General features: G+C 41.1%; 3 protein-coding genes across 5 annotated transcripts; 1 reads left to right on the top strand and 2 right to left on the bottom strand.

Annotated features, from left to right (window-relative positions):
- Positions 1-116: 116 nt before the first annotated feature.
- clic3 (chloride intracellular channel 3) lies at positions 117-3901 on the bottom strand. Of its 3 annotated transcripts, none has more exons than XM_084035244.1 (7): positions 3764-3901; positions 3477-3576; positions 2782-2891; positions 1664-1789; positions 1448-1554; positions 1179-1354; positions 117-1065 (listed from the first exon to the last, which is right to left on the bottom strand). In XM_084035244.1, exons 2-7 carry the CDS (start codon positions 3510-3512, stop codon positions 901-903), a joined length of 720 nt encoding a protein of 239 aa, XP_083891370.1. In that variant the 5' UTR covers positions 3513-3576; positions 3764-3901; the 3' UTR covers positions 117-900. The 3 variants fall into 3 exon arrangements, with proteins under 3 accessions (XP_083891370.1, XP_083891371.1, XP_083891372.1); XM_084035245.1 differs by having other exon boundaries at positions 3477-3526; positions 3760-3818; XM_084035246.1 differs by having other exon boundaries at positions 3477-3573; positions 3764-3782.
- Positions 3902-5882: 1981 nt separating this feature from the next.
- fut7 (fucosyltransferase 7 (alpha (1,3) fucosyltransferase)) lies at positions 5883-10978 on the top strand. Its single transcript, XM_084034528.1, has 3 exons — positions 5883-6077; positions 7243-7351; positions 9476-10978. Exons 2-3 carry the CDS (start codon positions 7349-7351, stop codon positions 10559-10561), a joined length of 1089 nt encoding a protein of 362 aa, XP_083890654.1. The 5' UTR covers positions 5883-6077; positions 7243-7348; the 3' UTR covers positions 10562-10978.
- A 282-nt stretch (positions 10979-11260) lies between these two features.
- pou5f3 (POU domain, class 5, transcription factor 3) lies at positions 11261-15862 on the bottom strand. Its single transcript, XM_084034527.1, has 5 exons — positions 14633-15862; positions 14403-14514; positions 13940-14070; positions 13477-13641; positions 11261-13371 (listed from the first exon to the last, which is right to left on the bottom strand). The coding sequence occupies exons 1-5, from the start codon at positions 15386-15388 to the stop codon at positions 13111-13113; spliced, it is 1425 nt and encodes a 474-aa protein (XP_083890653.1). The 5' UTR covers positions 15389-15862; the 3' UTR covers positions 11261-13110.
- Positions 15863-16786: the final 924 nt, after the last annotated feature.

Below are 16786 nucleotides of genomic sequence, written 5' to 3'. Positions count from 1 at the left end.
TACTCAACCTTGACCAGTTATATTTAAATGTTTCTTATGTTAATTAATGTAGACAATGGATGGATGGATGTTAATTAATGTTAGTGATAATAACCCAACAAATGTATAATATAGAGTACATTTTAGAATAAACATTTTTATTATTTCATCACTTACCTACTATCAGTATATATCATTTAATGCACTTCCAGGCAACATATTGTGAAACATCTTTCATTTCACATTTACATTGTACATTGTTTTCATATTAATGACACTTTATTGCAAACTCACCCCATATTCATGCTACCAACACCAAAGTTTCACAGTCTTTGATATTTACCATGTCAATGTTCCTTGTTATTTTAAAAGTACCATTAAAAGACAATTTAAAAGCAAAGAATAGCTTTATAATCTGCTTTATCTACAGCCAAGGCTTTTTTGTTTTGTTATGTTTACGAGTACCAGTCATTTTCTCAACATATAGTATTTGATTTAAAGTTGAATCTGATTTCAAATGTAAATCTGATTTCAAATATGTCAAAATTAATTAATTTTAAATTTAAAAAATTACAATCAGAAGTATTTAAACGCTGAGACACAATAAATGCATGCATATGAGACAATACATAAATATTCTTTGGGATTAACAGTGCTTTCCCCCTCTTACTGGGAGCCCTCATCAGTAAATCCACAGTGTGCAACAGTATATTTATTTATACAATATTTTTTTATAGAAAGGTAATTATTAAATATGCCGCTGCAACGATTTCCACTATCCAAATTCTTTTTGACAAAAGTATTAAATAAATCGTGCAGTTTTCAGACATTTTGTCACTTCTGTATCTGTTGTTCTCCACATTTCTTACTCTATTCTTCTTTGTTCTCACTTACACTGCTTCATCTCTCCCTCTTGATTTCTTATTTGTTCAGGTACTTTGCCACAGATTGGTAGGCGATGAGGATCTCCATTTCATTTGGGCAGGTGTAACGAAACTCATCTTGTTTGTAGGCGTTATCCAGGTAACGTGCCAGACCTTTCAGCTCTGTAGGGATGGCAAAGTTGCGGTACTCCTTGCACACCACCTAGTGGACGACAGGTTAAAGGGTTGCATTATTTGCACACACAAAAAAAGAAGAAGAAGATTATTTTAAGTCCAGGAAAGTATGTTTTTAGTTGTTTTTACTGATAAACCCACCTTGACAATATTGAGCTTGGGAAGCAAGTTGCAGTCTGCCAAGGTGATTTTGTCACCATCCAGGTATAAGCGTGTAGACTCAGCTGCATTGGGCTTCTGCTCCAGCTCATGAGGGAGAGGGGTCTCTAGGTACATGTTCAGCTTGACCAGAGTTGACAGAAATTTTGTCTCTAGCCCTAAAAGACAAAAGGTATGCTGAAATCTGTATTCCTTCATGTCTCCATCATGTGGTTATATATAAACAATATGAAATACACAGTCTTTCTTACTGTCATTTAATCCAGGAATGGAATTCTTTATGTATCCAGAGAAATTTCGAAAGATGTCTTCTCCGGCACCGTTGGACTCTTTGTATCGACAGTACAATTTTGGATACCTGCCATTGGTGGAATGAGTGTGCGTTGGTGTGACAATGAATGAGGTATTCAATGTGTTTTAAGGAAAATACTTGACAGAAAACATAATCTAGTCTACAGACTACTCACTGTGGAGGGGCTAGCTTTTCCTCCAGGAACTCCTCAATCTTGTTAGTGTCTGTTTGGACCTCATCGTTGTAGATGAGGAACGGAGGCTGAGAGCCTGGAGCCAGAGCCTTCAGCACATACGGTGCCCTGCAAGAGAAACGCAACAACAATCAAGGTTTATTAGCTCACCAAAGTTAGTTTCATACAATACAAAAATTGTATGAAAGGGACAATAAGAACAATTTTATAGACATATTTGTAGGCTACTATTTTCCTACGTGTTCAATTATAATTCCTATTATGAACGTAAACTTATCGTAATGAATATAAACAATGATCATGGCTACTGTTATTACTCACAACTGTCAAACTAGCGACTCCGGTGACGCGCAATGAGTGCACGCGTAAAGTGTGCTCAGGTATGCAGGTCAGTAGACAGGCAGGTAGGCTGGCTTGTTACTACATTCCTGCAACAGCCACAGATACTTTTTTCTTTTTTTGACAGAGCACTTTATATGTTGATTGCAGTCGGGATGTCAAGATAATTTCAATGTAAAGTATTTTTTAATAAGATTTGCAATGAATTTATGATGGGCTGTAGGTGGGTCCTGGATTTGATGTTTTTCCTCAGCCGGGGTCTTTTTGGGTGGTTTTCAAGTCTCCTGTGTGCGTTTTCGAGATATGTTTATTTCCTCCTGAGATACAAAATCTCCCCAAAATTGAACAGGACTGCTGTATATGTTAATCTGTGTATACTTGTTAATATTGTACCCTCATGCCTTTGTACCCTTTTAACCTATATGTGTAGCCTGCAGTCCATTTGCAAACTCTGCACTTTGGATGGACACCTAAACACCTAAACATCAGGTTTGCTTGTAATACTTTTTTAAGGAGCATCAAACTTTTTTTTTGCAATCACGTATACATATAGAGTGAGTTAATAAGATGAGCACATATAAAATGATTGTAACTTCATTGTAAAATATTGCTGTTTATTTCTTTCCAACAGAAAGGATGTTACTGCATGTTGTCATATTTCATCATATTATGTAAGTTATATGTGTAAATATGTCAAAAACCTGAACCGATGACAGGACCAATAACTTTATCGAAAAAAAAGAAAAGAAAAGTGTTCTCACTTCTTCATGTCCACAGTGGTGAGGGTAAAGTTGGCTCCCTTCAACCAAAGAATCATGAAGAGTCGCTGGCAAAAAGGACAGTTTCCCACACTCTCAGTATCACTGCTGGCCTGATGGACAGACAGACGGACAGACAGACCAGAACATTACATTATGAACACGTGCACTTCACATTGCTGGCATCAGCACTGTAATGTTTCTGACCAGATCATTATTTCCTGCACAGGTGTTCTCGTCAAGCCTGCTCTGACAGTTAAAACCAACCACCGAGCCATTTCAAAAGGAGATTCATAGATTATACAACCCAAGATTTAGACAATGGCTGACATATATTTTCCCCCACAGCCTGATATTGAGTCACAGGTAATCAAGGCGGCAACTGCTTTTTTGTAAAGGTCAGGTTTCACTACAAGTCTCCTGTCTTATACTGTCAATAAATAACAAAAGACGGTAAAAGAAAAGATAACAATAGACAGAAGAATAGACAGAGAAGTAGTGGGCTAAGAATGAAATAGGTAACCATGAATGTTGTTATATAATAATTAAAATAACTGGAAGATTTCTGAATGTTTGCCGTTTAGATTATACAATAATAATAACTGGATGTACTCTATTTATACTGATTCATTCACATATGTAGTGTTTAAGCAGGTTCTATCTTTTTTTTAACACATCAAAATTACTGTAGGTCTTACCTTAATGAAGAGTTCAATCTTCGGGGCCTCTGCCATCTTTATTTCTCTCTCTTTGTGTCCTTTTCTCTCTCTGTTTTGTCGTAGAAATGTCCACTTTCTTCTATGGATCCACAAAATGGTTTAAGTCACTGTCAATTCAGACATTTTTTTTTTTAAATCTGTGACTCTGAAGTTTATATTCCTGTGGAATTATGACAATTTTGCAATCTCATTCTTTCACACACACGTCACTCTTTCACGGTTTCAACGAAACTGTGGTAAGATGTGTTGCCGAAGCCTATACTTACAGTCAGCACTGGTTGCAAGAACACCGCCTTATCTTCACAGATTTATTTTTTTATTCCAGTATTTCGCCGCTCACTCTCGCCCGTCTCTAGTCTTCTGTTTGCTTGTTTTCTGTTCTGTCTCTCACCACACCTGTCACACTTGGAGAGGCGGCCTACACCCCCCTCTGGCCTTTCCAGTCAGACCAGCCGATCTGGATCTCAACTCTCAGCCTGTCAGCCTTCCAACAGATTCTCTGAGAGAAACCTGCCATTCTCAATCTGTATCATCTCAGTCCTTCCACTTTGGTCTTTATCCGTTTCTGTCTGTCCCTGTTTGGCCTTTGTCACTTTCTCTCAACTAAAATAAGTAAGTGCATCATTAGCATGTGAGGCTGCCACATCACAAGATGATGAAGTGTTTTGTTTTGTGCTCGATTTAAATGGACAATTCGCCCCAAAATCTAAAATACACGTCCCCTCTTACTAGTGCTATTCAAACAAGGCAACTCACTACAAAAAGAAGGTAAGGGGAGAGACAAATGGGGTTAAGCAAAAAAGTAAAAGGTAAAAAGTAGGTTGTAAACATTACAAATATATGTGATTGTTGAACATGTCTAAAAGTATTGAAATGCTGCTACAAAAGCCTTCACTCGTCTCATTTTTGGAACTTGAGCACAAGGATGTGCTCCCATTCAGCATCAAGAGCATTATTGAGGCCAGGCACTGGATTTGCAGGCTGCATTTAATTAATCCCCAGAGGTGTGGGGATGAGGTAAGAGCTCCATGCAAGCCAGTCAGTTTCTTCCACACCAAACTCTGAAAAAAAAAAATCTTTATGGTTTTGTGTATGGGGGAATTGTCATGTTGAAACAGGAAGCACAAACACAGTTAGAATCAGTTATCGAAAATATCTTTGTGAAGTATGTATCCACGTGGTGCTTGTTCCCTGTCCCTTGTCTTGCATTCCCCTTGCAGCCTACTTTCTAGTTGTTGATCAGCATTCATGACTGGCAGAAAATGATCGGTATTCACGAAGGTTTCACTGAAGGCTCAGTGATTGGAGAGAGGAGGGAGAAACACCCCTCGAGGAAGTTGACGTAAAGAGAAACAGTTGTTGCAGGCGGCAACGGACGAGATAAAGCTCCCAAAATAGAAAGAAACAGACTGTTGGAGATTGGAGGAGTCATTCATGCAATTTCATAGGCGAGGACACGCGAGAGAAGAAATCATGAGGGCGTGATGACAGTCAGCTGTGACTCTGTGCTGTGGAATTCACTAATTGGAGTCAGAGATTGTACAACTTTAATTACAATGGTAATTTACTATTTAGAATAGAGGTATTCTCCTTTGATCTGAACACTGAATGGAACAAAACAAAATGTCCTGGGTTTTCTGTTGCCGATGTTGCTGTAGTTGTTAGACCATCACTTTACTATTGTTTGGGCCAAATGCTGAAAAATCCAGAAACATAAATAATGATGTAAATGATACAATGTGTCTTGTTGTATGGTTTGAATTCAAGAAACATGGCACTTTTGTTTGAGCAGCTTCAAATAACATCAGATATTTTATTCAGCATGCACGTCAGGATGAGGCAGCGTCAAGTGGGGAAACTATCTTGTGTTCCCCATTAAACCAGAAAGGTGCACCCAGTAGAACGCAGATCTCCACCAACGACCACTAAGCCTACAAAACCGCATCAATGCAAGGCGTGAAAACCTGTGTAGTTGCCGATTTCAGTTTCAATTTCTTGAGTGTGAGGCTGGAACACAGTTTTGATTAACTGATGTTCATCACAGAAAAAGCTGCACAAATGTATACCCTTAAAAGATTCAATAGGGCACAAGCAATGATGAAATAAAGTATAAAACATGAAGTACACATCCCAAACTTTTTACAAATCAAATTCATGACGTCAACATATACCAATACATTTAATTTTCCACATCACGCTGATGACTCACGAGTGTGTGTGCTCACTCTTTTGTAACCCCCGTGTTAATTCTGTTAAACACTTCCTCTTTTCCTATCAGTGCACACATGCAGCAACCACCTTCTGACTGGATCCCTTTTTCTCAGAGTATTGCCAAAGAATAGCATCATGTGAAAGCAGGATTTAAAGCAGATGTGAAAAAGGATGCGTGGGAGAAGAGAACACGATGCTGAGCTCAAATCATATTCAAAAATCTTTCAGAGAGCCACACCTCAGCTTAAAAGGGGCTGCGTTTTTTTTTTTCAGTGCTTCAAGCTCACCATCAAGCTTCTACCAGTAGAGACCAAAAATGGCATCAGTGGTGACTGAGGAGGGAGGACAGACCGCTCATCTCAACTTCAGGTTAGTTAAGGAAGCTTGGGGTTTTCTTGACATGAATAACTCTGGTCAGTGTGGTCTGGCTTCTAATGTGTGTTGTTTTCAAATATTTTTTTGCGTTCTCTCTTTGACAAGAAGTACAAAATCACAGCTGTAAGTAAAAGCAGGCTGTCGGTGAATAAATAGTCAGGGTTGAAATGAAATTGGTGCGACAGTTCTACAACTGTCAGTGTGGCCAGAAGTGCCCCTGCCAACGTCTTTCACCACATCCTGTTCACAACAGTTTCAAATATAGAGACTTGCTTAAAAAACAATGATTGTAATGATATCCAATGCTATCTGGAGGCGCTGATACCTCTCTGCTATCATTGTGTCATTCTACAAGGACTGTGGGTATGCATTAATGTGTTCCACAAACTTAACTTTCTCATTATATGATTAAATTGTGCAGTGTGGCCGTGGACATACAAGAATCTTTCAACGCAGACTTTCACAAGATAAGAAATATCACTGACACCGAGTGTGAAGGGCAGATGTTGGCGCACTATCTTTTCTTGTCACCAAATATGCCACTTGCGGATGCTATAGACTCAACAGCCTGTTCAGAGCCCTTCTTAACACCCCCCCCCCCCCCCCCCCTCCCAGTTAAATATTAGCAAGAACTAAAATAATTAGTTGGCAGAGAAGTATTTCTTAAAGCCTGCTTGCTCTATTGAACCTTTCACCAAACTCTTATTTTAAGTAAACATTTCAAAAGCATGAAACCAATTCTTACTGAGCAGTTTCTTAATGGTATCAGGTATCATTTTGGTAGTAATAAGTTTATGCAATATTGTCCAGTATCTGTTTTTGCTTACTTTTTCTCTTTCATGCAGAAACACAAAACATGTTATACTTTTCTAGCTAAAAGTTTTGCTTTTGTAGCACTTTGTAACAGATCTATGTCCTATTTGACATGTGCTCCAGTAGTTCCTTATTTGCAAACTGTTCAGTAAAGGTCCTTTTACAATGCTAAGTGAGATCCTAAACTCAAATTCTGTGGTCTTTTGCACAATCCTACTTGCTTTATGTCTTACAACAGACAAAATATACAGTACAGCATTTAGGCTAGCAACTGTAACTGGTAAAAAAAGAAAAACCTCTTTCCATGACTTTCTCCTAAGCTTCTTTCTCCTTTTTGTCCATTTAGAAAAGGGGGAAGCTGACACGTTTCCTTTGAGTTCAAGAGCAGAAAACTGTCTGATGTTCTTATCTGAACTCATACTGTGAGTCAAACTGCCAAGTTGGAGTATCTGATGGTGAGCCTTCATAACAATCATCAACACTGTTTGTCAATTCACACAGATCTGATGTCTCTGCATAGCTTTTTGAAAAAGTCTTTTCATCCTTCAGTAACTTGAGTATTTGGTTTCCACATACTTCACAGTCATAACTGCCACACCCCGACAATCTCCCTTTGAGATGGTGGCTTATTTTTCCTGTTTACATGTCAGTGCGAGGTCATACGTACCAAGATTACTTTCTGTGTGCCTCCAATAGTAACCATGAGTAGATTTTGAATGACACTTGATGGAACTTGATGCAGCACTGAAGTCTATTTATTATGTGGAGGGGGCGATGGCTAAGTTCGAAAGTAATCATTGTAAAAAAGAGGAAGCTGCCACCCAGGGAGTTTCACCCAAAGTAAATCATTCTAACCTCAGATCAACACTACCAACTCAGAGGGCACTCAGGTTCATTATACTAATGGGCAGGAGACATGGTTCCATCCATCAATACATCTTTATTCAAAACAATATAAAACAACAGGTTAAAAGGGGCCACTAGACACACTGGAGAGGTGGGTAACTAGGAGTCTATGTCTCCAAAAAAAAAGTATGTGTGCACACACATCCACAGACTCACACATGAAGGGTTAGGACCAGGACTAGTGGTGGACCCAAGCACAGCACAGAATAAGGAGACGCCACCGCCTTTGGCTCTCAGCTTCTGCAAAGGAATAAAGAGGGATGCAATTAGTGAGGCTCCCCAAACAACCAAACCAAATATTGTGTTGGCATAATGCTGAAACCATAAAACATGTAACAGCTACAAAAAAGGGGACTCCCGCCAGTGGTGTAACAAAAACTGGAAACAATTAACCTAGACCTCAGAGTTATATAAACTTGAAAATAAGCGACTTTGTTTTAAAAGTGAAAATAGGCGACAGATGTTCAAATTATGCACAAATTAAATAAACCATACACAACTATATTTGTTGCATGAAAGAAACAATGTTTTTAAACAATTAGCTAAACAACAATCTTAACTACATGAAATAAAACTAACAAAATGCATCTTAAAAGATAGGTTAACCCTAGTTTTAAGTTGAGTAAAGTCAAAAACAATATCTTTTTACTCCTGTAAACAAATTATATTATATGGCATCATGGCCAACATCGTTGCAACACTTGACCGTTTACAATGCTATGCAGCGAAATCAGCGGTGAGCTGTCTGGTAGCTTAGGAGGAGAATAATGACAGTTGCGCTTTCGCTGTTACTCATAGCGGGAGTAGCTAAAAACAAACTTTAGCCATTAGCCACCGTCCGTAAATAATAATAATATTATAACAGCGTCATACCGGAGTCCGAAGGAGGTGGGGTCCACACCGAAGGATATACAAAATCACAGTTAACTAATAAAAAAACGTGAAAATTAAAACAAAGTCACAAACCATCACAAAAAATTGCTAGGCTAACTCCGACAATTGCGGAAGACAGGTGCACCGGAAGGAGGGGGAGGGGCCTGTATTCGGCATCCAGGGAGAATATAGTGGAAATGAACGCCAAATAACACAAACCAGGACAGACAGGAACACAATTCACCTCTGCTCATGCTCCTGCTGCATCATAACATTTTTATCTTAAAAAAAAATGTTTGTATGGTTTTTCAACAGAAATTAATCTTTAATCGACGGTATTATGTAGATGCTTAATTCTAAATTGTTCATTGCAGGTTTTCATTCATACACATGCAAAATGAAGATCAATGACCACATTTGGGGGGGGGTGTATGCAAGAGAGATGACAGGAAATCAGGGGAGAGATGTGGGGAATCATATGAGCCAAAGATGACTCACACTGGGGACGCTGCGGTTTGTCGTCTGCGACTCAACACCACCAGGGCGTGTTGACGGCTTTTTAAAGGCTGCCCGTTATCTTGCAGCAATGTCATATGAATACAATGGATGCATGAAACTAACATAAAATGTTCACCGCAGCATAGTTTGCAAAATGGTAAGTTGTGATGTCAAGTGTCAATGGAGTTAAACCTGCAAAAATCCCTGATACGGTCATTTAATATCTGCTCCACACACATGGTAGAGCCACAAAACCTTGTTGCTCCTTTATAATTCTACTTCTTAATTTCCTTTTGTGACAGGGGTGTGGTAACATTAAGAGGACTGGACCCAGCTCAATGAAGAAGCTCCTCCTCCTCTTTCTCTGTGTTTTACCGCTGTGTCTTTTCAATGGATGGCTGATGGGATTCCAGGCGCAGACAGCCATAAATCCCTCCACCCTGCCTGAGCGGAGCAGCAGTGGAAACGTCACCATCCTGCTGTGGTACTGGCCCTTCGGAAGGTCATTCAGCCTGAGGGGTGATGTGTGTTGGGACCTCTACCTCATCCCTCGCTGTAGACTGGTGAACCAGCGCTCCTTGTTCCCCTCAGCTGATGTGGTGGTGTTCCACAACAAGGAGCTGGTAACGGGCCGCCAAAAGCTGCCCCTTGAACTTCCACGGCCGCAGGGTCAGAGGTGGGCTTGGATGTCCCTAGAAGCCCCGGTTTACAATGGAAATTTGCGGCAGTATGCAAATATCTTCAATATGACCATCACCTACAGGAGGGATGCTGATGTCACTGTGCCCTACGGCGAGCTCGTACCAAAGGAGGCTGAAGGACATGTGGTTGAAGACGTCCCTCTGAACAAGAGCTTCCTGGTCTGTTGGGTTGTCAGCAACTACAGGAACCGCCACAAGAGGAGCAAAGTATACAAAGAGCTCAATGCCACAGTTTCTATAAAAGTTTACGGTCGCTGGACAAAGAGACCCCTCTCATCTAGTGCCCTCTTACCTACAATCTCTCGCTGCTACTTCTATTTGGCTTTTGAGAACTCGGTCGCCAAAGATTATGTCACAGAGAAGCTGTGGAGGAATGCTTACCTAGGCGGGGCGGTGCCCGTTGTCCTGGGACCGCCATTAGATGACTACAAAGCTGTGGCTCCACCTAATTCTTTCATCCACGTTGATGAGTTTGCATCAGTTAAAGACTTGGGGAAATATCTACAACAGCTCGCAGAGGACAAGAAACGCTACAATGAATATTTCACCTGGAAACACGAGTGGAAAGTGAAGCGGTTCACAGACTGGAGGGAGAGACTGTGTAAGATCTGCTCACAGTACAACAGTTTACCTCAGGAGAAAGTTTACACCGACCTAGAGGCCTGGGTCAACGCTAATAACACTTAAACGTGTAGAGTTGTGGTTAACGTTTTTGAAAATGGAGCATCCTTGAGATTTACAATGAAACAACACACTTTAACTACTTCATATTAAGAACAGTCACTAAGTGGATGAACTCCCTCGCACTTTATACCGAACACCTGACCTCGCTAAAAGAATAGTTTGATATTTGGGGAAATACGCATGTTTAGAGTTAGGGAAAGAAAGCAAATAAGCACAATACCCCAAATGCTCAACTATTCCTTTAACTGTAACTCAATACAAAGTCTAGTCCACTATGAGGGTAGTGATATAAACACAGGCCCACACTGTACTCTGTACTGTAGACACATACGCACAAATGTTACTGTAAACATCATCTCTGATGTCATTTAATTACAAGTACATCCAGTGTAGACTACTGAGTGTTCTTTTGGACATACAGTGGCCTTAAAAACAAAAAACTCTTAAATACATAAACTGAAGAAACATTCTGCATTTGGTGTCATGTGAAAGGCTTTCTTATAGATGGCATTTTTTAAAAAACAAACATGAATGCATTTGATTAATAAAAAGTTTAAATATCCTCTCTTTAATGAGAAAGCTTGAAATCAGTTTCAGCATCCTTTAAATGTAAACATTTACAATTCAAGACATATTGAACGATAACAAAAGCCTTTTAACCGATTTGTCATTTTACATTTGCATTTTATGCAGTGTTTGTGTGTGTGTGATGATGATGATGATGATGTCCTTTCATGCCCATCTTCCTTAATAAAATGGTTTCATTTCGAAATGATCAGTCTCATGACTGGAAATACTGTAAAACCACTGACCTCAAAACCCAACTTCCTCAACCAAATGTAGACATTTTCAGTTTAATTTGTTGAAACGTCTCAAGAAGAGAAACTATCACTATTCAGTTCCTCTGCTTCCATATATGCTGGTAAATTAATATGCTGTATAATTGTTTGGCTTGTTATTTAACTGCAACTTCACAACTAAACAGTGGGACATGAGTCCCTTACTGGAGTTAAAAAAGAAAAAAGGGAGCAGTTCGCAATTATAACAATTTTACTTGATTACTAGATGCAGAAATGCACTTATGTTTTAGAGTGTTGTGATTGAAAACATGTTACATTTCAATAAATTATAATTTAATCCATTTACAATTTGTTGAGAAAATGGGTCACAATAAAGACAAAAAAAAACTGCTGGTTAGAGTTTAACAGTTAATTGCATTTTCACACTTTGGTAAATGTCTGTAAAAGAACTCATGAGAAAAGATAATACTGAAATAACTGGTTTAAAGGGATCGTTTCAGAGTTTTACCAGCAATTAAAAAGGTCTTAATACAATCTGAGGCATTTACATTCAGGTGAGGTATAGTCAAGCAGAGTGACTAAATGACATTTAATGTCTTAATATCTGAAAATTACAGTCTGAATTAAAAAAAAATGCTTCTTACGAGGCCAGATGAGAAATACGCCAATAAGCATCCAAACTTGAATTAAACTATCGAGTGTTATTCAACATTTCATAGACATAAAAACCCTTTACAATAAAAACAAAATGAGGCACTGAAATACAAATTTGACAGCATAATTGAGTCAAGTCAGATTAGACTTCATCTCACTGCCATTCACACGAGACGGAAAATATTGACAAGTGTGCAAAAGGCAGATTAGCAGCGAAGACACCTGTGAGTAACAAATCATCAATCACCTTCCCTGAAATATTTTACTCTCACTATACTCAATATCTTCATCTCTTTATCTCACTACACTAAAATATTGGCTTAAGACATTGATGAAAATCAACAACCTTGGGGCCAAAAATCTGTTTGGTATACAAATGGGACTTTTTTTCCTTAAAAAAAGATAATATTCAATTTTATAAAAAGCAACGTTGTGCAAATACAATGGGAAAAGTAAGAATTAGCATTTTCCATTTATATGAAGCAGTTCAGACAACACTGTAGCAGCTCTATTCAGATGGGACAGAAGTATTGCACATTGGCCAAACTGTCTATGAATTAATTCATGAATTCCACTTTCACCCCCCTCATAGTGAGATTCCTTTGATAACGGATATTTCCTCACCTGCCACACAGAAAACCTGCCCACGGCTTAGCATAAGTTATATGACTCTTTATCCTTGCATTTACAACCGCATCCCACACTGTACCATGTACGTTAGCCAATCTAAAACATGTACCACGTCTCACTTTGGCATTGTTCTACACCTGTTAATTCAAGCCCATTGAATAACTGACTAAGCGTTATCCATGGAGAAATAAAAATACACAGACTGGCACAGTCAGACTGGAGTCAAAGTTGTTTCAGTTCATGGTAGGAGGATGTTGTCCATGGCAGTTCATTCATTTTCGCCATCAGAACAAGTAAATACTTTCATCCATCTCCCTGCTGTGGTCTGTAGAAGAGCCTTCACACTTTCAATGTTTGTGTCGCGTGATATGCCGATATGATTGGTGGATCTGGCTATTGGATTTAGAGGCTCGTCTTCAGCTTGGACAGAGGTTTGGGAAGGCAATCTGTGGTTTTGGCACACCATGCTTATCCAGTCAGGTGACCAACTAGTCCGGGGTGCAGGGCTTGTTTCAGGACGTCGGGCCGATGGAGTTGGGGCATGTAGAGTGTGGGAGGAGGGCCACCATGGTAGCTGGAAGCAGGGTAGCCCTGGCTGGGAATGGGAGAGGGCACCATGTTCAGTGGGGACGGACTCTGCTCGTAGTATTGGCCGTCACACTCCTCGTCTAGTGGCAGAGCCAGGCGTTTCCCTTTCTGTCTCCGGTTGCAGAACCAAACGCGTACAACCTGCCAGGAACAGCATTTGTCTTTTAAAAATGTGACTAATTAGACACACTCCTTAATAAAAGGTAAAAGACATGGTATCTCTTTAGAGTTTGTAGGCCTACTTACATCTCTCTCCAGACCCAGGTCATCTGAGATGTGCGTGATCTCCTGGGTGTTGGGCTTGGGGCACTTGATAAAGTAGGACTCCAGAGCAGAGCGCACGGCTCCCTCCAGACTGGTCCTCCTCTTCCGCTTTCTGGTGTCCACAAATACTCGCTCAATCTTGTACATCTGAGGAGGAAAAAACTGTGTTGACATACAGCTTTATTTATGAAGATGTGTTTTCTACATGCTGAATAGATTGTTGTCCCATATGGAGGTCAAAGTTGAAATACAGTTGCATGCGACCCATAACAGTTTAATTATGGCCACTAGGTGGCCTATTACACTTCCCAAGAGCAGCATGCTTTGACAAGGGCTTGCCCAGCAGGAAGTGAGCCAGGCCTGAAAAGACCAATGATCCCATGAATCTCTACTCATTCTGTTGTCTTGTAAACTAGTCGGCAGATGCCAGGAGTAGCAGACTTACATCCTGGGGGTTATCCGAGGTCTCGGCCTCATTCAGCCATCTCTGAAGAAGGGGCTTCAGCTTGCACATGTTTTTGAAGCTCAGCTGCAAAGCCTCAAAGCGGCAAATGGTCGTCTGGCTGAACATCTTACCTGCAACAAACACACAAACATCAAATACCAACATTTTACTTGACTCGTCCATCTCAGCTATAAGTATTTCTTAAAAGGAACGGGTTCTCATATTCTGACAGTTAAAAATGACTGGATTGGTTGCTTTTCTATTAGTTATGTAAGCTGTAGTCATGTTAGTGTTGATCTATACACCAAACTACAAACCAAGAAAGTGTCCAACCATATAACCATTATGACTGGAGATACATAATTTCTCAGATTTGCATTGCCTGATAGACCCTTTACTTTTAAATGACCTGTAACTTAATGCATATAGCCTACCACCATATCCAGAGGGGAGCACAACTTACCATAGAGGTTGCCCAGGGCAAGGCCGACGTCTGCTTGAGTGAAACCCAACGTAATGCGTTTGTGTTTCAGCTCCTTGGCGAACTGCTCCAGTTCTTCTGTTGAAAGATTCTCCTGAACAGGAAGATGAAAACAGTAAGATGGGGAACTTTAGCGCCTCGGTATTCCCACTAGCTTTAAGACATTTTTGGATTCAAGTTGCATTGGTTATCACAAAAGAGGGAATCGTTACCTCCTCGGAGTCGCTACAGCCGCCGCTGGAGGAACCGCTGCTCCGCGTGGAGGAGGCCGGGTTCTGCGTCTGGGGCCCGGAGGAAGCCTGGCTCGTGTTGACGCTAAAAAACGCGTTGCCTGGAAGCCCGTTGCTTGGGGGTGAAGGGGACAAAGATGGGGAAGAAGCAGAGGAGGTGGAGGGATTCTGGTTGTTGTTGCCGGGGGGTGTAATGTGGGTGAGTCCGGGCCAGAAGGACGGGTTCCAGGCCGGAGAGTAGAAGACGCCGTGGGACATGGCGGCGGAGGCTGGTGGGGTTGGGTACTGTTGAACCTTCATCTCCGTTGGGTAGTCATCCCCGGTGTGCTTTTCAGTCTTAATGTCGGGCAGTTTGATCTGCTCCCTGGTCTCGGCTATGGGGGGACTCGGGTTCGTAGGCTGGGTCGCCGCGGTTACGCCGGGTACCTGGCCGGTGTACTCGGGCGCAGCGAACGGATACCAGTGTTTGGGTTGCCCAAAGTCCCCAGTCTGCAGGTCGGATCCCCTGTAGTCGGCGGTCACGGGTGGGAAAGGGAAGAAGGTCTGCGCGGATGCCGGCGTGATGCCACCGTAAGCGGCTTTGTTGTAGAAGAGGCCCGGGTCTGGCAGGACACCGTGGGGGAGCTGGAACGCAGCGCTGCCCGAACCATCATGACCCAGAAGCTGGGTGCAAGGGTTGGTCCGGCTGAAGTCATAGGGCCGGATTTGGCACTCCGGACTCAACGATCTCTCAGACATGTTTTCCAAACGGCGTGAGAAACCTATAAAGCGTGTATCCGAAATTAAGTTTAAAAAGCAGCTAGTGGAGAATGAATGGAAACCTGCTCATCAGTTTCAGCTTTACGCGCACACACCATGGAGGGATGCGATAGGGAAAAAAACGCTCCAGAAATCACCCAACACCGCTCCAAGAAAAGTCCGTTTTGCGTGAGCAGTTGCGGTTTTGGTGCAACATAACCACCAAGACGCCTCCGGGCCTACTCCATGAAAGTTCTGACTTTTAACACCTCCGCAACTCACCTTCAAGCTCAAATGCTCCTCTCCTGCTCCGGCTCCACAGGTTTTCCTAATCACAGCCGTGGGTTGGGGAGATCGCCCTGTCTCTTCTCCCATTGGCTGACGCGGACAATTGCGCACAGCTGATGGTGAATTTGTGAATGACCTTGATTGATGAAGAAGTGGGCGTGTTTTCACGTAAACTTTGAGCCGTTTTTTCCTGCATACCAACTATGTCTTTTGCTTTTAAGCGAATTTAAAAAAACGAATTAGGCTACGTGTTATATATAAAACAATTAGATGATATTAATAATTCATCAGTGTCATCTTAAAGCCCATATTTACATTGCTAAATAGGCACGGGTCACTGCTCCTGAAAATACATTTTGTAGCACTATATCTTCACCTCATGCATGAATCATAATGCTCGGTTTGTTTAAGTTATTCCCCTTTTAAATAGATGGCTTTCATATTAAAATCCCTGTCGTTCACATCTTTATTTATTTTAATCACAAACATCTCAACAAAACGTCATGAACTTACGTGATTCTGATAAAACAGATTAACTTAATGAACCGGGCCACATATACTTTGAAACACACAGATATGATTTAAGCTTTTTTATGCTTTTAGGAATGTTTTGTAGCTCATAAACACATAAATGACGGGAAGAATTAAATGATTGTAGCTACTGGAAATTACATCTAAGTAATAGAAGTTAGATAAGCAGGATATTTTATTTAACTGTGAATTTGATACAGTCTGAGGTTGCAGGCAAAAACTGTCACTCTGCAATTTTGCCTCCTTTTAAATTCTGCGTGGCGTGCGAAATATAAATGCAAGAAAACTGAGGGCGAAATCATAAAAACAGCATTCAGGTGAACTTCTCCCATTCACCCTTGATCGGTGGTCGTTCAAAAGCCTGCATGGCCAGAGCATCGGTGCAGATGCGCTCCCCCCAGCGCGAGTCGTTGGCTGCAGATTGCGGCAGGAAGACACACTGCGGGAAGGGAGAGGGGGTGCCATTGTACGACATGGCTCCGGGGCACCCTGTGGATTTCAGATCCCGAGTAGCGATGGTCGACCATTAGCTCCTTTTCAGATTGGAACAATAAGTCTCAACCCTTTGATTCAACAAGA

Source organism: Eutrigla gurnardus (genome assembly GCF_963514095.1).
Source record: "Eutrigla gurnardus genome assembly, chromosome: 19".
NCBI classification, from domain to species: Eukaryota; Metazoa; Chordata; class Actinopteri; order Perciformes; family Triglidae; genus Eutrigla; species Eutrigla gurnardus.
This window is presented reverse-complemented; position numbering and strand designations above follow the sequence as displayed.

What these genes read in the sequence shown, in the direction of transcription:
- clic3 (XM_084035244.1), bottom strand. Translation starts at nt 3,512, where the DNA reads ATGGCAGAGGCCCCGAAGATTGAACTCTTCATTAAG. An exon ending in AGATTGAACTCTTCATTAAG is followed by an intron (nt 2,892 to 3,476) that starts GTAAGACCTACA and finishes TCTGTCCATCAG; the next exon opens with GCCAGCAGTGATACTGAGAG. An exon ending in GAAAAGCTAGCCCCTCCACA is followed by an intron (nt 1,555 to 1,663) that starts GTGAGTAGTCTG and finishes CACCAATGGCAG; the next exon opens with GTATCCAAAATTGTACTGTC.
- pou5f3 (XM_084034527.1), bottom strand. Translation starts at nt 15,388, where the DNA reads ATGTCTGAGAGATCGTTGAGTCCGGAGTGCCAAATCCGGCCCTATGAC. An exon ending in GCTGTAGCGACTCCGAGGAG is followed by an intron (nt 14,515 to 14,632) that starts GTAACGATTCCC and finishes CTTCCTGTTCAG; the next exon opens with GAGAATCTTTCAACAGAAGA. An exon ending in ACCTGGGTCTGGAGAGAGAT is followed by an intron (nt 13,372 to 13,476) that starts GTAAGTAGGCCT and finishes TGTTCCTGGCAG; the next exon opens with GTTGTACGCGTTTGGTTCTG.